Below are 19,543 nucleotides of genomic sequence, written 5' to 3'. Positions count from 1 at the left end.
ATGTTCCATCCACACAATATGTACACCATGGAATAGAAATCAACAGGAAACAAAAGTAGATTATCTTGAAACTCCTCAGACATTTGGATATACATCTTTTCTCTGTATATTTTAGATATTCTCCTTTTTTTTTACAATATTAAAATTAATACTATGCTTTGTCAAAATACGCTTTTCAGGCTTTTTTTCTTTAATTTGTAGAACTGACTCATTCCTTATATTAATCAACACAACTAGAATTATTTACTGTCTACTGTACACTTCAAATAGTCCTTCCTCCAGGGATATTCTGGGTGTGAACACCCCGGAGCTGAAGGAGCCGTGTCACTGCCACGTGCTGAGAGGGGCACGGAGACACCCGTGTGCCAACGGCTGTGGGACATGGGAATAAGGAACCTGGTCCTAAAGCTGATCAGCTGCCAGGGAAAGAGCAACTCAGAGCTCCAGGGATTTCACTCTTCGTGAGCTGATTTACTGTAAACCCAAGGAATGTCAGTGCCGAGTCACCGCAGTGCCGGGGCTCGGTCCTGCTCGGGGGGCAACATCAAGCCCTGAGCAGCTCTCCTGGGCACAACAGTGTCCACTTGGACAGGATCACAACCAAAACAGGTCTGTTTTAACACAAAAACCCAGTGTTTCCATCACCTACACACTGCGCTGCACACACCTGATTTATATCAAAACCAAACCCAACCTCATAATCCAATTTCCATTTTTTCCCCCTTGACAGAAGTGGGAAAAGAAAAACTTCCACTGGGTTTCTACAGGGGAGGTGCTGAATCATGGAATCATGGAATATCCTGAGTTGGAAGGGACTCACAAGGATCATCCAAGTCCAACTCTTGGCCCTGCTCAGGATAACCCCAAGAATTTGAGGAAAATTTGAATGTGACTAAGCCGAGGTCTATCCCTGGAGCTGCTCTCCCTACCTGCCAGGCTTCCCAGCTACACTTTCAGCTATTTTTAGCCTGCTCCAAGTTTTTTTTGAAGCCTAATGGGGGGTGGGAGAGCATACCAGGAATGTCAATCCAAGCTGGCTCCACTCCAGCATTACTCCAGCTTATCTCACAGCAACAGTTTGGGAAGAACCTGTGAGCCTGTGGCTACAGGCTGTGCTGGACCAGGGACAAGAACAAGATATAAAGCTCAACACAACTAACAGGAAGAAGCTTTTACACTTGGAGAAGTGGACAGTCAACACTTGGGTGAAGGATTGAAAAAAATCATAAATGTTCCTTTAACAGGTAAATGAATTTGCAAAACAGTTACCAAATAAAGCTGAGTAACAAAAATTTATACCTGTAATGACGAGACACCTGATCTGACCCGGCGTCCAAAGGAGCACCTGACTCAGTCAGGAGACACCAGCCAAACTCATCCCTGCTCCAAGTGGTTCCTCACTCTGCCTGCAGCAGGAATAACTGTGGCTTTGCTTCTCCTGCACTTAAATTTCTACTCATAGAAACCTGATTTTGGCCAGAATTCACTGTATCCCTATTACTCAAGTGAGACATTAATTTACAGCAACTCCCACATATCAAAAAAGCACAGGGAGCAGGGGTGCAACTCCTCAAAATGCCCCAGGACCCCCAGCCCAGCTCTCTCCCATCCCATCACTCCTGCTGGCTTTCCAGGATCTGGCCCTACTGCATTTGCCAGCTACAAGGAATAATCAGGATATGATCCCTGCAGCCCTGGAGACACATGGATGTGTCAGGGGGTGTTTAATATGGCCCTATCCAGGTGTAATTCTCCATTTTGGAATATCAGAAACGATTCCTGCGCACACTTAAATCTTCAGTCCAGCTGATGCTTTTTTAAAGGACTTTCAGATAATTTGTTTAAAAGTCTGTTTAATCATTCACTCAGATGAGTGAATGCTGTGGATGCCTGAAGTTCTAATTTCTTTACTTCCCTGAACATTAACAAAAATACAACTCCTACAAATATGGTCAAAATGCAAAACAGACAAGGCCGTGCCTGATGCTCTCCATGTTCAATGAGGGTTTTACACACACAGATGAAGACTCTCATGTAAAATGACACCATCAGGAACCTTTGTCCAAGATAAAAACTTCAGGGACTCTGGTACCTACACCAGGAAGGAGCAGTTTGGGGCAGTATCCAGGATTTTGGCTGGAAGGGTGGAATTCCAGCTCTCCCTCTGCACCAGCAGATCCAGTCCCTTTCACCAGAACCCCAGTTCTTATGGGGGTCCCATAAGAGTCACTATGTAGTTTGTCACTACAATAATCTCTTCTTCTCTCCTAAGAGCAGTTATATGTAAGTCAAATAAAGCTCCTACAAACTGTCAATAAATCAGTTGACTAAAGAAAACCAAATCTGTTACTGCCCCACTCTCACCGGAGATGGAGAGCTGACAGGGTGGACTGGGATGAGGCAGTAAGGACTGTGATAAGGATAGTCTGGGGCCATCCCAACTCCAAAATACAAGTAATTTCCTAAGTCAATACACAGCCTTCGTTTCATACCCAATCACATGATATTGTAGGGAGAGCTGAACAACACCCAGTGGCATGAGACATTTCCTATTCCAAACATTGTTAAATACCACACATAAGAGTCACAGAATCATTTAGGTTGGAAAAGACCTCCAAGATCTTTGAGTCCAACCTTTGACCGACTACCTTTGACACTGCTCCTTACAGAGGAGCTGAGATGCTCAGCTGAGACACTTATCAGCAGGAATGACAGAGAGGCTGGTACCCTTTACACAAAATAATTTGGAAAATAAATGAGAAAAAAAAATCATTGAAAGTAATCACTGACTCATAGAGGGTATTTTCCAGAACGTTTTTCCTTTGATGAAGCCCCTGATGGTCAGAGAGAGTTTGCATGGGCTCTGCAGACAACCCAGCCCCACTTCTAGAAGCAAATACAGCCAACTTTATTACTTTTCTACAAGGAAAGAGGTCTGGAACTCTGTGGTTGTCTGACAGCAACACACACTTGCACACTTGGCAGATGGGGGAAGCTGTCAGGGCAATTTCTGCTCTCATTTACCAGACACAATTCCCATTGTCTTTAGGGACTATGAGGGTTGTACCTACATAGTTGGGAAGAAAATCTTCTCAAAGGTGTTCACTGAATCAGAAAAAAAGCTTAAATTCAGCCCTGACCTCTCTCTTACGAACAATCACAACACCCAGGGCAAGGCTGACTTGATGAGCTTGAAGTTGTCAGACAGTTCAGGGTTAGATCTTGACTTCAGCAAGAGTTCAGCACCACAGGACTGATGCCTCAAGTAGAATTAATATAAACCGGGCATTGGATCAGCTCCTTCTGTCAGTACCACACTCAGTTTTCTCAGACTGTTTACAATGTGGACAGTTTGAACTCTTTAGCAGAGAAAAATCAAAGATCCTTTCACAAGCTGAGCTGTGTGATATGTGCACGAACCTCCTGGGCCAAGCTACAGAGAAAACTGGGATATCTATGCTATGAGAACACACCTGTGTACAACAGAGAAGGATCCACGAGTCCCAGAACTGGAGTGATCCGGAATACGTACCGAGGTACCCAGACATTTGAACCCAGCACATGCACTAGAATGCATTGGATTTGAATAGTTTCTTTTTAATTTTTAAAAAGTGCAGTTGACCTGAAATGGAAAAGAACTGTCTTTATGTTCACTGTAAACTTGTCAAAAGGAATCTGCTCTTTAAAAACTGTGCTAAAATAGTCAATTTATACAACAGAGCACTAGATGAAGCTACCATAAATTCCTCTTCACCAATTATTACTCTATTGTGTCAGTTATAGTACTGCATATACGTAGAAGAAGCAAAACGGTGGTAGCTACTATTAGTGAGTACAACAAACCAAGGGAATAATTCGAGTTCAACGCTCCCATGAAGTAGCAATAACATTTAAACCACAGGACAGTTAGAATTCAGTACTTTGAAGTGCATAAGAGTCACACTGTTGATCATCAGCAGTATGGAGAAAGGTTATTATAGAGTCAGCAGTAATGGTTGGAAAGGACATGGCAACACGACAGAGTGAGGGGCATCCAACAGGGCGGCAGCTCCGGGTCTGTCGGTGTCACCATGGAGTGTCACCCCAGCCAGCAGCACCTGCGCCAGCCCCAGGCCTGGTGCCACCAAACGAGGGGATCGCAGGGAAAACAGCCTCTTCCTTCCATCAGTAGTTCCAGAGTAACGGAGCACATCCAGGTCCCCGCCGGGAGTGGGGACACGTGGGAGCAAGGAGCAGCCTCTACGCTTGGTGACTTCCACCGCTGCAGGAGCAGGAATCCACCCGCCACCCTTCCAGTCTTCACAGCCTCCACAGACAGAGTTCTGACATGATCCCACGCTGTAAACATCTAATTCCTCCTCTTCTAAGCACATCCCGCGTCCAGGATTGCACAAAGTCATTCATAAGGGTTCTGGGACACTCTGCATGTTCACCAAGTAGCTCTCCCTGCGTGAACGTGGCTCGTGTCTCCTACAGGCCATTGCTGTTCCTGTGGCTGAGCGGTGGCTTCGAGAGCTCTACAACCGTGGAGCGAGATTTATTGAGAAACTTTGGAGCCCGGCGCAGCAACCTCTGGGCCTCAGTGAAAGCTTCTGTCAGCTCTTTTTTCCACTGAACAAATTCGGGGTCACTCTGAAAGAGACACAGAAGCAGTTTGGCACTTCATCGTAACCGGCCAACAGCGTCTTCTGTCTTACACAGCACCTTAAGGAGGTTATTTTAATTTTCCGAAGGAACGAGCAGCTTTGGGTATTGCCCATGTGCAGCCCTCGGCTTCTCCATCGCCCCACCGAAGGCTGGACACAACGTTTTGAGGACTCCTGCACTTCCCCCTGGCAAACACATGAGCTACAGCAACTCCCTGCAGTGACACATGAGACAACAAGGCCCTCGGAGCCCGCGGAGCTTGAGTAGTTTTGAAGTTTTTAGCTATTTAATAAACTGAACTCGTTTTGGCCCAAATACCATTGAAATCCATGACAGGAACTGGCACAGTTGCAGGTTTCCTGCTTCCAAAACTCTAGTGTGATAAACACTTCAGCTCTGCTTCACAAAGGGCCTTAGTTAACATGTAACAGGAAGACCTGAAAACTTGTCAGTCGTTTATCATATGCAAAACACTCTGATTAAGTTATCAAAAAACAAGTGTCTTACCTCACACTGTAGGACAAACTGTTTTCCTCCTTTAATTCTCAGTAAGATGCATTTCTTATCTTTAATTTGTGTTTCTTCAACAGATACTATTTGTTCCATTGTCAGCAGGTTTTGCTGCAGCATTTGCAAAAGAGCAGAGAATTAATTGAAAAAAAACCCTGCTGCCCATCAAAGAAAAGTCACTATCTCATTTTTCTAGACTCCCCACATGAATTAAGTTATGAACATTAAGATTCATTACACAAACATTTATTTCTGAAGGCTGGGTCATGAACTAAAGATAGATTATAAGGTAAGAGACATTTACAAGGGGCTTGGTTGCTTCAACAGAGACAACGGAATATCAGCTCTGAAAGCCAGAAATGACAGCATGAAATAAGAATCTACAAATAGGTGTGTCTGCAAACAGAATATTCACTATTTTCCCTCCAGAGCTGCATATAATTTGATACATTTTCCAAGTATTACTGCTGCTAAAAATAAAAGCCAATCTTACTATTTCTAAGAGCTAAAAGGGAATATTTCAGCACTAAATACTTCCAAAGTGAACATACACAGCAGTGTGCAGGAAAGCTTTCCCTACAGACTGCAGAGGACACAATGTCTTAAAATTCCAAACCCTTCTTTAACTAAATACACAAAATATCTGCCCTGCACATGAGCACAGCTGGGCTACACTACAGTCACTATAGCATTTTCTTGGAAACAAAATGCTATAGCATTGACACCTTACCAGTTTGTGTTTTTTTGTATAAACAGTCCAGAGGTCCTAAATGAAAAACAACACCATCAACTACCAAATTCCTTTAAAAACATAACAAAACAGAGTAAACAGGTTTCTCAAGTCAACTTTATGTCTCCTCCGTGCAGTGTAGCTACCGATTAACTACAGCGATGCTGGAGATAAGTTACTCAAATCCACAGGGCATTTACTGGGATAAACCATTTCCACAGGAGGAACACCTGGGCACGAGTCCTTAGATGTTCCTGCACCTCCACCTGCATTCCAGTGCTGCTCCCAGTGTAGCCTCACTTACCCGGGACTCTCCTTCTCCTCGCCACTCAAGCCGGTTTGGGAAGAGGTAAAAGTAACGACGCTGCCACTGAGTCAGGAAGGGGTTCCCCAATTTCAGCATGTATCCATGCATTATACAGTCCTTTCCCAGGGCATAATCTAAAACAAGAGAGAATATCAGCAAAGCAAACCAAGGTGCAACCTAAAAGCATTCTGCAGGGAGCTTTGTGGAGAAGGGATGGAGTCCTGGGCACGGGGCACTCAGTGTGCACTCAGCAGGTTGAAATGCTGCTTGTGTGTGCACACACAGCCCCAATTCTGCCTTAATTATATGGGCTGATGCACCTGCAGTGGAGTAACCAAGAACACACTCGGTTCTTAAAAAAGTATCTCAACAAAGACTGTTAAAAGAACTGGATATTGCTCTCCAAAGCCTGAGGGGTTGATGCAAATCGCAGGCTGCAGTTTGCTGTACAGGACCTCCAGGGGCCCTTCTCAGCTCCTGATCATGAAATCAAACCCCACACACTGTGAGGGTGAGGAGGCCCTGGCACAGGTTGTCCAGAGAAGCTGTGGCTGCCCCATCCCTGGAATTGTTCAAGGCCAGGCTGGATGGGGCTTGGAAACAACCTGGTCTAGTGGAAGGCATCCCTGCCCATGGTAGGGGGTGGAACGAGATGATCTTTAAGGTCCCTTCCAACCCAGACCATTCCATGATCTATGATTCTATGATACTCTTTCCAAAGTGTGATGTCATCAGTCAGCATTTCAAAACATTAACAAACATCTTAAGCAACACAACAGTGACTAAACGAATTCTAACGATTCCCGGTGAATGACAGTCACGGGAGTGTGTGGTGTGGAACTCCAAGCACAGGAATTACTATCTAGGAGCAAAAGATGAGAGAAGTGTAAGGACAGATTACCTTCCTCGTGGCCAAGCTGCTTATTTTTAGCCCTTTTTCTGGCCTCAATTTTATCTGTGTCTGCATTTACTGCATCATAAACAGTTTCTGCTACTTCTTGCTGCCAACGCTCCGATATTACCAGAGGGAAGTTCTTATATAACTCCTGGTCACTATCAAGCAACTTGCAAGAGAAAAACAACATAAAAACCCAACATTTTAGTAACTTTCACTATTCTTATCCCCAACAGTTAATAATTATCCATACAACAAAATTATTTAAAAAGCTGTATTGAGCTCAAACCTTCACAAAACAAACAGATGCAAGCAAGAGAAGCACAGACACTAATCTAGGCAAAGATACTAATTTATGTGCAGATAACAGGCCACCTGCTCAAAACTTGTTCGGTTTGATAGCTCTAGCTAGCTCCTCACTCAACATTGTCCCATAATGTTCTCTAGACTTCACATTTAAATAATTACTCAAATACAAGCAGCAGCATTCTTAACTTTGTTGCATAAAAATTTCCTCAGCACAAAAATTCCATGAATAAATGAAAAGATACCTTTTCCACAGCAATGCTTTCCATGTTTCCACAGCTGGGTTTTACATTCTTAATAATTATTCTACAAAATTCAGCAGTGTGTGCTACAGACCTCAATTTTCTTGTTATAAGGATTCTTTACTCCTCTACCTTTGAGTCCTTAAATTGAATTGCACTGAAGGAAATTAGGAAAAATTCTTCACCAAAAGGGTTGTCCAGCACTGAAACAGGGCAGTGGTGGAGTCCCCAACCCTGGAAGGGCTTAAAGTCATGTGGATGCAGTGATGCTGCAGCAGTTGCAGGAGCACAATAGGAAAACCTGGCTTAATTCTCCTTCTACAGCCAGGCCAGGCACTCCTGGAGTACATATGCTCCTCCTTTCAGAGATCCATAGTTGTATCACAGCAGGAAAAAACACATAGAGAAGACTTCTCTGCAGTTCCAGGGACTTCCTACAGCACCCAAGTAAGGAGGAAAAGCCACAGGCATCCACTGTTGGCTCTCCAGCTGGTAATCCCAAAGCTCACGTGTTCTTCTTGGGGTCACAGGACACTCTGCAGGATAAATATAATCCCCAAGGGCCACAGAGCACAGCAAGGTGTTCAAACTGGTGTCCTCGGGCAGAGAGGGCTCCTGACACCTCACTGGCAGCTCCGGCTCCACTGACTCAGAGGCAGGAATTACCCAGTCCCCTAAAAAGGCCTGTGACACTCCAGGGAGGCTGGACCTGACATCTCTCACTGACTCATCCCTAAAAGTAAATTTATCCTATAGGCAGACTGAACTATTCAATCCTGAGATTAAACTGGAGGTGCTATGGCAGTGACCTGGGTATATGATTCACATCCAGTAACATGAATCCTCAATAATGCATACTATTGAGCATATCTGATCCACTCAATAACCAGAAAGACCAACCGGTTTCTCCTTGCAAAACGTTCCTCTGGATTCTGGCATTCCAGAATTGCAGAAGACTGGAATCCTGCTAGACTAACACTGAAGACGTGGAGTTTTCTGGAATAAAGAACCTCCTGGGCTCTCTGCATTTCTCTTTAAACACATAAAGTCTTTTCAGTGCCAACTTCTGTCACCACAGCAGGTGACACTGACAGACAAGCTCCTTTTCAGGCTCTGTGAGTACTCAGTGTGGCTTTTTGCTTACCAAGTTTAGAGCAATTAGTTTCTCTCCTGACTCACTTCTGTAATAACAAGAATAAGGTCTGATCTACTGCAGAAATGTCTGATAAAAAGAATGAAGAGGACAGACCCAAGAAAAGCACTGACTCACTTGCTGTCCCTAAGTCCCAGAGAAGCTCCAGAGAGGGAAGATATTCACAGGGGGGTCACATAACCTTCATGTGAGTCCTAAAGGGGCCAGCAGTTTCAACTTCTTTTTTTTTTTCATTTATATTTTTTCATTAGATTTTTGATAATACCAGAACCTGAAAGTTTCTTTCAGCACTTTTCTAACTTAATACATTGCTAACATCAATACACAGTTTGCCATTTTTAAGAGTTTTCCACTGCACTCTCTGACCACTAAACTGTTAAAATAAGGTTTAGTTCAATTTATCCCAGCTATCAGAAAATAATCACAATTTTTAAACCTATAAACCATCAGGTGTTCTTGAAAACATGAGGCTTTCCCAATTGTCTTCTGACCGTTTGAAATATTTGGTTTGTCATAAAAAACTGCCAGAGCTCAAGGAGCATTTGGACAACACTCTCAGGGACATGGGATTGTTGGGTGTCCTGTGCAGGGCCAGGAGTTGGACTTTGATGATCCCTGTGGGTCCCTTGCCACAAGGGTATTCCATGATCCTACGACACTTCTGACAGGAAGGTAGATTTCAGTCAATTTAAAAACCTAAGGACTTGGCAAACAACAACCCAGGGAACCAGCCCAAGGTATCTCTTTGGTACCAGCATGGACTGAGTTTCCCAACCTGAAGGAATTCCTTGCACATCCAGCAGCCCCGAAGCAAAGGAATGCCATGCACACACGGAAAGTCAAGCACAGCAGTCCCAGTGCCACCCTCCACCTCTCAGTGGAAGCTGAGTACCTTAATGCCTTTAGTGTCCTCTTCATCAAACGACCCGATATCGAAAGCATCTGCTGCATTCACTTCTCCCCGGGGAGGAATCAGTGGAGGAGGGTACTAGAAATTAAAGCAGCATAATTAAAGACAACATAATGGACATTATTTAACTCCATTCTGTGAGTTGTACACAGACTTTTTATTTTTTTGCACAAATGATACATGGCTGTGCAAGAGCGTGTCCCTTGAAATTAAACTTCTGTCCCAAAGTTGCTGCCACTCTTTAATAGAAGCTCCTTCAAAAATCTGGGGAAAAAACTCTTCAGTTTAGAGACAGTTAAGTTGAAGAAACCATGCAGTCATTTGACACTGAAAAAATGATAATTCACTACTGAGATCTGTGGTGATGAATATTCAGCAGCTTTCATCATATTTGTGCCAGTGAGCACATGTGCTAGGGATTGGGATCCTGAAGTTTTCTGTCCATTACCTGTTTGGGCTTATTTTCCTGTTACTGTTAATCAAGTAAGCTAAAATTACTGTCTTCATCCTTTACCTTCTGTAAATAGACTTGCTGCCAATCAATGCCTTTGAAGAAAGGATGTTCTTTTACTTCTTGTGCGCTGCAAAATAAAAATGACTGAAGTCAACAAATGAAAGGGCTTTTCAAATGCATTCAAGAAATACAAAGCCTTCAAAGGTCACATTTCTATCACTTGAAAACATCAGGGAAATGCTCTTTTTTGCAAGGAAAAAAATAAAAATTCTGAAGTAAACAACAGGAGAAAAGATTTTCATATGGAAACACTCAGAATAGTGCTGCAGGGCTGGCAGGGAAGCACTCTTGATGGTAGCCCATCATTTCAAACAGCAAAGGATATTCCTTTGCTGTCAGATCCCAAACGCTGACCTGTGCCAGATCCTATACACTGAGCTGTGTCACATCCCAAACACTACTTGTATGTAACCAGATTACTCCACACCATTTCACAGTACACAAATTTTATGGGAAAATGAGCCACTACTCTTGATAGGCCCCAAGGAAAAGCAATCTCAGGTCATTATCAAAGAAGGCTCCAAGACAAAAACCCTCTGAATTTCCCACTGGAACTGGAGCCAGCCCCAGGCTCAGGGCCATCAGTTACCTGTCATCACACATCCCCAAAGGTTTCTCAACAGTTGTTTACTTCTCTCCTTGTTTACTCTCCCAGTCTCACATTGACTTCTTAAACAGTTGATAACAACAATCTCATGAACACCTACAACGAGGTAAGCTTGGCAGGAGCAAGGAGTGTTTTGTAGTCAAGAAACCAACAAAAAAAAAAAAAAAGCCTTTTCCTTAGAACCATGAAATGACACAGGTAGCACCAGCAATATTCACAGCTTCTTTCCTTTGGGATTGGGGTTTTTTTTCTGTGTAATATGCTCCTATCATCACAGATAAAATGTAAGCAATAAATTTTCCTATCAGTTTGTCTGAGTCAAGTCATATGATTTCATGCCAAAACAGATTAGGCAAAACCAGAAAAACAACCCAGGGATGAGAAGTAGGAACACCACCCAATGTAAGTATGACTGCAGGGAACTCGGGGGAAGGCTTTAAGGACAGAAAATGTCCAAAAAATGTGTCCAAACCAAAGGAAGCTGAAATGTAATTCCATGCACTTTTTAATGTTCTCTTTCCAAAATTAAAATCCTCACAACAGGAAGCAGATTTTTACTTGAAATGAATTCACTCATTGACAGAGAAGTGGAAATTTTTCAAGGCAGTGGTCCAAGGAGAAGACAACACCTACCTTCTTCCTTGGCATCCAAGCCTCTTGCTCACATCCCGCTGCAGGAGCCCTTCCAGAAGGGACTTCAGTTCAGGAGAAAATGAGTCTGGGAGCTCCACATTCTACGAGGAAAGGAAGTACAAAGAGATATTTCACGATGGAGGTCGTGTGATCTGATTTCTTTTCTTGGAGAGTGTTTGTAAACAACTCTCCCATGTGCAAATACAGCCATGTACAGGTGTGTAGTTCCAGTTTTTAGGGGAAATAAGAGTTTAATAACATGGGGAGCGTAACTGCGCCCAGGCCTTACCACGGTGAGCGTCATCCGGTCGATCTCATGCTTATCTTTGGTTTTGTGCTGCCTGAAAGGACTGTGCCTGTGGAAACAAAAAAACCACACTAATAAATGTCAAGTCACAGAATATTTCAGCTGTGGCAAACCCAGGAAAGCGTGCAGCATCCTGTTAGCCCCATCCTTCCCCCTCATAAATCCTGTCCTGTAGGACAATCCGTCCAGTTACTCCACAGGAAGGTGGGAAGGAGGTTGGGTGATTCTCAAACTCAGTGATCTGTCCTTAAAGATGTGTTTCAAATGCCTCACCAAGTAAGTCTGTCTTCCAAATACCTGAAGAGTTTCACCTAACAGGGAAACCCCAAGCAGCCATCACACGAAGGGGTTTAAAAACACGGATTTATATATGGAAACTGAACTCATCACTCCTCTACAAGGGAGAATGAAGTAAAACCTTCAAGTAAGCAGATGAAGGAGAGGGTAATCATAAATCCCACAGCATCAGCCACTGGGAAGACATTTGATGCTATCTGGTACATTATCAGCTTTTTCCCTTTCCTGCTTTAAAATTCTGGTTTGAGTTTGACTTTTCCTTTAAGCTATAGAAGACCGTGAAACATTAGAGATTTTTCACACAGTCCTTCATCAACAGCATGAAAGAAAGAAGCAGCATCGTAGTATGAGATTTTTTAATTAGATTTATGAGGGGATGATATTTTTCAAAATCAAAACTTATCAATTACATTAATTAGCTATTCTAAAGCCTTTTGTCTTGCCACATGGCAGTGCGTACTAGCATGTTTCAACTGGAGACCTGCTACTCCAGAGTTATTTTCCTTTTATCCTCAAAAATGTTCTGATGAATGGATCTGATGGACAAACCAGGACTTCCATTTGTCTGTTTCCAGGCATGACAGGTAAGAATAAATGGCTCCCACACAGCCTCCTGTACTCTGACAGTGAGGCTCTGAGTAGATCAGGGAAGCAAATGATTCACTGGGGACTTATGGGCAGATTTTGTGCCAGACTAAATTTACTAAACACCAAGAAAAGGCACCATGTGCCCAACCCTTGTTTTGGGATGTGTTTTAATTGGCTTCAGAACAGATGAGGAAGGATAGTTCACAGTGAATAATGCTCTGGCTTCTGGCCGACCACCAATACCACCCCACACATCTCTGTCAGGGAGAACCACAGCCCAAAAGACTGAGATCTCCCTGAGCCAGCCCGAGTGTCTGTGGGAAATGGGATCATTTATCCCTGTGCAGTGTGTTTGTCACACAGCTTCGATCCTGAGAGGGAAGGGCCATGTCACAGTCAGCTGGATGCCCTAATCCTGTGCCCAACTGACTCAGAAGAAAGGGTCTCCAAGACAGGATGAGGAGTCCACAGTGATTCTCTCCAACTCCCTGACAGGAGGGTGGAGCCGGGAGGAGGTCGGGCTCTGCTCCCAGGGAACAAGGGACAGGATGAGAGACAAGATCTCAAGCTGTGCCATGGGAGGTTCAGGTTGGACATCAGGAGGAATTTTCTCATGGAAAGGTGGGCAGGCTTTGGAAGGGGCTGCCAGGGAGGTGGTGGACTCCCCACCCTTGGAAGAGTCCAAGAAACAACTGGACATGGCACTCAGTGCTCTGGGCTGGGGGACAAGGTGGGGATAGGTCACAGGTTGGACTTGATAATCCTGGAGGACTTTTCCAACCCCATTCTGGAATTCTGTGTGTGACAGATGGTCTCCTCCCTCCTCCCAGCAAACCCAACCCACCATGTCCTGCTTCCTACAGAATTCTTCAATTAATATTCAACAGAGCACTGCTCCCAGCTACACTGTCTGTACTTTGAAATAGATGTTTTTGGCAATTTAAACACATTTATTTGCACACTTTTCTAGTCTATTTTGTGCACAATTAATGTTAAATTCATACAGCTCGAGAGTTCAATTCACGAGTTTCACACTGACCTTCCTTTGTACAGTGTCTGCACAGGGATTAGAACTTATAATTAATTATAGTTAATTATGTGTGAGGACACAGGATGATCTAATGACACAGAATGACACGATCTTTACACAGAAGTACTGCGAAAAGCTTAAAAGATTTCTTCTGGTTTGCCATTAACACTGAAGATGCCATTTCCAACAAGCACTTGCCCATCAGTGCTTGTTCACTGCTCAGATAAATCCTGTGGTATTAAACAATTCTACACATATAAGTTTAATAAGAAGGTAATTGCTGGTAAAGCTGTAATTATCATGTACCTTTGGACACTGATAAGGTAACAAGACAGCTTCAGCACATGGAAGGATTCAAACTTTGTACCTGACCCAAACTCTGAAGGAGGGAAGGCTGAGTATCCCATAAAAAGGGAACAGTACAGCCAAGAGTTTCACCACAACAGCAGGTCTTAGGCATAAAATGAAGCCCATAATTTAACAGGGCTGCTCAGAGCACTTGAGCAGTGAGTAACATCACAGCATTTAAAATACTATCAGCTGCCAAGAGATGAGTAAACTGCTGTCAGTAGCAGTCAAAGAGCAGAGAGAGCATCTGTCTTCCTCATGTCCCACACCTGCACCTGCTACAGGACACAGGGTTGGGTTTGGTTTGGTTTGCAAGAGAAAAGCCTGGTTTAGTCTCACGTGCAGACGTGCTCTAAGCTGCAGAGTGGGAAGTCAGGTATCATTTCAGGTAATCTGTAACACATCACATATTAGCATTTGAAGGGACAGGCAATGAGCAGGCCCAGGCTCAAAAGGGAAAGAAGAAGAGCCTTCACTCACCCCCTCAGCAGTTTGAACAACATGCAGCCCAGGGAGAACCAGTCGGCACTGCTGTCGTACGCTGTGCCCTTCTGGAGCACCTCGGGGGCCATGTATCCATGGGTACCTCTGCAGAGCAGAAAGGGGAAAAAGCTTCATTACGACCAACACCATCATTAAAAATCAGTGTTTTCTCAATAAGACAGTCTAATTTAAAAAGAATTCATTTTAACCATGATTTTATTTTGCTTTCAGTGGGTTTCCTATGTCTCCTTTCACCTACACTTGGGTGACCACAGGACCCCTCCTCCCAAACTCACCACCTGGGTACCACTAGAAGAGGCCACCAGGTATTGCTTTTACCCTTGACACAATCAAAACATAAGAACTTTTTTCAAGAAGCTACTGAATTGCAAATCTTTTGAGGTGTGACAGGCTGGAGCTTTCCTTTTTGCATAAATTATGAGACTAAATCAGGGCAAATGAGGACCTAAGAATAAAACATGTCAGGTAAGATGTGAATCTACACACAACCCCAGGAAGTCAGATCCCAGTTAAGACCTAATGCCAAGAGGCAGAATGGAACCAAATCTACCTCCAGTTCCACAAAGATCCAGAAAGACACAATAAGTCCTGTTTTTTAGTCAGTTTTGGAATATTTAATTATCCATTTAGGACAATTAAAACAATCTGGTACTTTAACTCAGTCAGGTTCTTCTCTGAGCAGTGAATCATTCCAAAATAATGTGTCATCTCCCAGCCATGCCTACACATCAGCTGCTACAACTGTGCAGGAAAACAGGGAGAGGAGACTAAAAAACCCCATTAGAGCCTCCAGCTTAGCAAGTCTGGGCCACACATGTGTCATTTTATTCCTTCAGGCAAAGTTAAATTATAAAGACAAATTCAGGACGTATTTAGCACTACCTGTACATACAGCAGAGCTCGCAGACACAATACTTACACGCTGGCATGTGGCTTCTTTTTGGAGAAATCACAAGCCAGCCCAAGGTCTGATATCCTCACGTGCCCGTGTTCGTCCAACAAGATATTTGCAGGCTGGAAATCAGACAGAGGAAGGTGACTGCTTGGAATCCTCCATCTGACAGAACTGCAAATTCTCAGAACACAGTAACTCAAACATCAATACTCTCTGGTAATTGGTAATTACCTTTTTTTATTTAACATCAATATACCAGACACTTTCTAGGTAAAATCTACATTCTCACAGAGCACTACCATCAACTCCACAGGTTGTGAAATACTGAATAACAGAAGAGAAAAACCAGGCACGGTTTGAAACACAAAGCACATAATAAATGAATAAATCTATTTTGGCTTCAAGTCCTAGTTGGTTTTGGTTCTTTCACAGTTGGGTCTGTGTGTGGCTCTTACACCTTTTATTTGCAATCTCTGTGCAGACTTTTGTCCCCTTTTATTGCCATTTGGCTCAGGGACACCTCTCTGGGAACTGTCCTCAACTTCCCAACTGTCAGTGAAACACCCCCAGCAACTGTCCTCCTGTTAGTCCCCCATTACACACACAGAGGCCTCTTTCAGGGCACCCAGAAATACAGTGTATTCTCTAAATTATTCCTGTAACCCAGCAGGGGAGATAAGTAACACTGCACAGGATTTATTGTGATCCCAAGGAAGCCTCTCCCAGCCTGGTTAAACTGGATAATGGCATGGATTAGAAAGATTTTGAAAAGTTATTACAAAAATCAGGCAGATAAAAGAAATAATCCTCCCCAGAAAAGGTTTCAGGTGAGATAATCCATTGTTGTCAGTGTGCCTGGACTATTTGCTGCCTATGTGATGCAGTCACCAACCATTACCTTCAGGTCTCTGTACACCACGAAGCGATTGTGCATGTGTTCTAAGCCCAGGATAATTTCAGTAGCATAAAACCTCATTTCTTTTTCAGAAAACACTCCATGCTGGGAGAGGTGGTAGTGCAAATCTCCTCCTACAACAAGAAGAATGGAGATGCAATTAAATAAACAGTAAAATCTTGCCCCGCAGGCAGACGGAGGGGAACAGCACAGCATTTTTAGGTTCTTATCACCTGTGGAGTAGATAGACTCAGTTCTGCCCTCTGCAAGTCCTATAGTGACAGAATAGCTGAGAAAGTTAATAAATAAATCTGACCTATCTGAAACTGCATTTTAAAAATACATTTACTTCATATACATTTGCACTCGGTGACTAATCCAGCAACTTAAGTCTTTTTGCAAAGGATTTCCACAGCAAGTAAAAGGCACTAACACACACTGGTTTGTGGAGAACTGAACAGATCAGCACATAGAGCAGCCCAGGCTTGAGGGACCAAGCATCTCAGCAAACCTCCTGCCAAAATTTCTGTAACATCATCATCATCTGCTTAAGTCTTGCTTACCATTCATGAGGTCCAGAATGAAGCAGAGTTTGTCAGGGGTGTGGAAGGCATAGGTCATACAGACTATAAAAGGACAGTCCTGGAAGGGAAAAGCAAAGAGGTCACCACGGATAATGAGCAAAGTGTGACTTGGAGAAGCTAAAAATACATGTCATATTTTTCCTGTGATATTTGCCAACATTCAGAGGTTCTATCCTCACCCAGACAGGAAATGCAGCTCCAGTGGTAACCCCTGTCCCTGGCTGAGGTCCCCTGCCCAGGTGACAGTGAAGGCGATCTGCCACCGCCGCTGCCCTCGGCTCCCCGGCAGCATTTCCAGCAGAGGACTGAAGGGACATGAACACACCAGGCAGGAAGTTGGGACTCAGGAGCACGTGCAATGCTCGGGAAGCAGCAACCGCAACATTCAGATTGTGCAAAGCCCACAGCACAAGGTCAGTGGGTGCAGATTTGGGAGGTCACAAGGTTGGTCGGGGCAGATTTGGGAGGTCACTGAAGAGGGAGGTCATAGTCAGGGACAGGGATGGATGACACCCCCACCTCCTGATGCACCTTAACCTCAATTCACCCGATGTTCAAGACAAGCAGCCATAGAAATACGACTGGAAAATCACCTATTTATTCCAAAGGTCTACTCAGCATGTTGGTACCTCCATAATGCACATGCATTCAAAGCCACCATGGCAGCAGGCTGGCAGAGTTTCCTCTTCGTTGTGCCTGTGCTGGATGCAAGTGGCTAATTCACAGAAATATGGAACCGTTTAGGTTGGAGAAGCCTCTAAGATCATCGAGTCCAACCATTCCCCCAGCACTGCAAGGCCAACACTAAACTATGTCCCCAAGTGCCACATCCATATGTCTGTTAATACACCCAGGGATGGTGACCCCACCACTGCCCTGGGAAGCCCATTTCAGGGCTGGACAACCCTTTCCATGAAGAATGGTCACTGCCCTGGTCCTGCTGGCCACACTACTGCTGGTACAAGCCAGGATGTTCTTGGCTAATTAACAGGGAGTGGCTATTACCTCATCAACCTCTTCAAAGCCATAAAAAACAGAATCACAGAATCCCAGAATGGTTTGGGTTGGAAGGGACCTTAAAGCTCATCTCTTTCCAACCCCCTGCCATGGGCAGGGACACCTTCCACTAGAAGGACGTGGTATGAAGGGCTGTTTGGTGAGTCTGCAATGAACCCTTCAGGAATGGCCAGGCTGCCTGACCAGGCTGGGCTGCACCATCCCACGTCCAACCCTAAGGCACGGAGGCCAACAGGAAGACGATCCAAGATGAGCTGAACTGCTGAGGAGCCAGGACACCCTGCAGGAAGCACGAGCATGACCTAACGTGACTTAAACAATGTGTTAAGCGCTGTAGTATTGATAGTGAAAGCTCTGGGAATCTCTAACAGGAACTGGTTTCCTTCCCAATTTAGAAACAGCAAAACACGGCGGCCTTGGGCAGTGCGGGGGCCGCGGGCCTGGCTCGGGGCCACCCTGGGGAGCAGGAAAGGGAGGGACAGCAGCACTGTCCCACCAGCCAGACAGTTCAGTTGGTTCATCCTTCCATGAGGTTGAAATACAGAGCTCTATATGCTCGACTGCAATCCCAGAGATCCCCACAGTGCCTGGACACATCCTGCCCTCACACTCAAACCCAACTGTATGCTAATTTTAATTCTTCAAACACTAACCCCTAACACCCCTCTGCAGAACTAACGCCTGCAGAAGGTAGGGATGAGTGTGAAACACCTGCAGAACATCCATGAAAAACTCCAGATTCACAGATGGGCCTAAAAATAAGGAGCCTGTAGGCAAGGCAGTAGCATCTAACACGAGATACCACCTCTGGTTATGAACTGGGGATACTGTAGGTATCACTAAACTTCACAACAACAGCTTTAGTAGAGTTATTAACTTAATTTTCTGTATCAACTGAGTAATTCAGAAGTGTCCCCAAGCACGACTCCTCAAATCTCAGAGCAACCTAATTACCCAGAAGGATTTAGTGCTAGAATTTAACCACCATACACAGACAAATAAAAGGGTTTTACTACACCAGAACATAACATGCTTCTGTTTTTTATGGATTTTAAAAATAAAAGTTATCTGGAAGTGTAAATATGATACATAACTCATTTTTATGTAAGCATTCCTAATTTAATCACTACCTTCTCCCTGTAACAGAGAGGAAAAACTGTACTGTAGTATTTTTCTGATATAAAAACCACTGCAAAAGAGTATTTTCCAGCATAAAAATTAAAAAACTCCTATAGTTATATTTTTAAATGACACATAAAGCAATAAATCCAATTTCCCAGGAGAGCAATACTTTGCTACAGTCAAGTTTCTGCTCTGATGAAAATGACAGTATGACATTAATGTGTGAATTAAGATCAGTTTGGAAAGAGTTCCTTAAATCCAAACAATCCTGGATTGAGCCCAGAAAACTGCTTAAGTCAAATTTCTGATAATAAATCACGTGGAAGGAAAAAAATATTACAATAACTATAAAAAACCTGTAGAAATGTGATATTTTAAAGACATTAGCACGTTAACAAGTGCTCTAGAAGGAAACCTTTGGTTCTGACCCTTCCTTGAAAGACAAGCATCTGGCTCTGGAGCACAAAATGACAGCAAACAGGGGACAAAGGTGCTCAGAGCA

At 43.9% G+C, this 19,543-nt stretch overlaps 1 protein-coding gene across 1 annotated transcript in view; it reads right to left on the bottom strand.

Annotated features, from left to right (window-relative positions):
- Positions 1–3,594: 3,594 nt before the first annotated feature.
- The window catches only part of GRK3 (G protein-coupled receptor kinase 3), a 60,289-nt gene continuing 44,340 nt past the window's right edge, over positions 3,595–19,543 (bottom strand). Inside the window, exons 10-21 of the mRNA XM_017814373.1 lie at positions 16,882–16,960; positions 16,322–16,452; positions 15,448–15,542; positions 14,505–14,612; positions 11,744–11,810; positions 11,455–11,555; positions 10,215–10,281; positions 9,683–9,778; positions 7,096–7,258; positions 6,192–6,328; positions 5,155–5,268; positions 3,595–4,632 (exon numbers count right to left, since the gene is read on the bottom strand). Coding sequence (XP_017669862.1) covers positions 4,471–4,632; positions 5,155–5,268; positions 6,192–6,328; positions 7,096–7,258; positions 9,683–9,778; positions 10,215–10,281; positions 11,455–11,555; positions 11,744–11,810; positions 14,505–14,612; positions 15,448–15,542; positions 16,322–16,452; positions 16,882–16,960 — 1,320 coding nt within the window. The 3' untranslated portion in view covers positions 3,595–4,470. The remainder of the gene's footprint in view (positions 4,633–5,154; positions 5,269–6,191; positions 6,329–7,095; positions 7,259–9,682; positions 9,779–10,214; positions 10,282–11,454; positions 11,556–11,743; positions 11,811–14,504; positions 14,613–15,447; positions 15,543–16,321; positions 16,453–16,881; positions 16,961–19,543) is intronic.

Source organism: Lepidothrix coronata, unplaced genomic scaffold, assembly GCF_001604755.1.
Source record: "Lepidothrix coronata isolate B3197 unplaced genomic scaffold, Lepidothrix_coronata-1.0 Scaffold44, whole genome shotgun sequence".
Classification (NCBI taxonomy): Eukaryota; Metazoa; Chordata; class Aves; order Passeriformes; family Pipridae; genus Lepidothrix; species Lepidothrix coronata.
The sequence above is the reverse complement of the archived record's forward strand: the minus strand, read 5'-3'. Positions and strand labels throughout refer to the sequence as shown.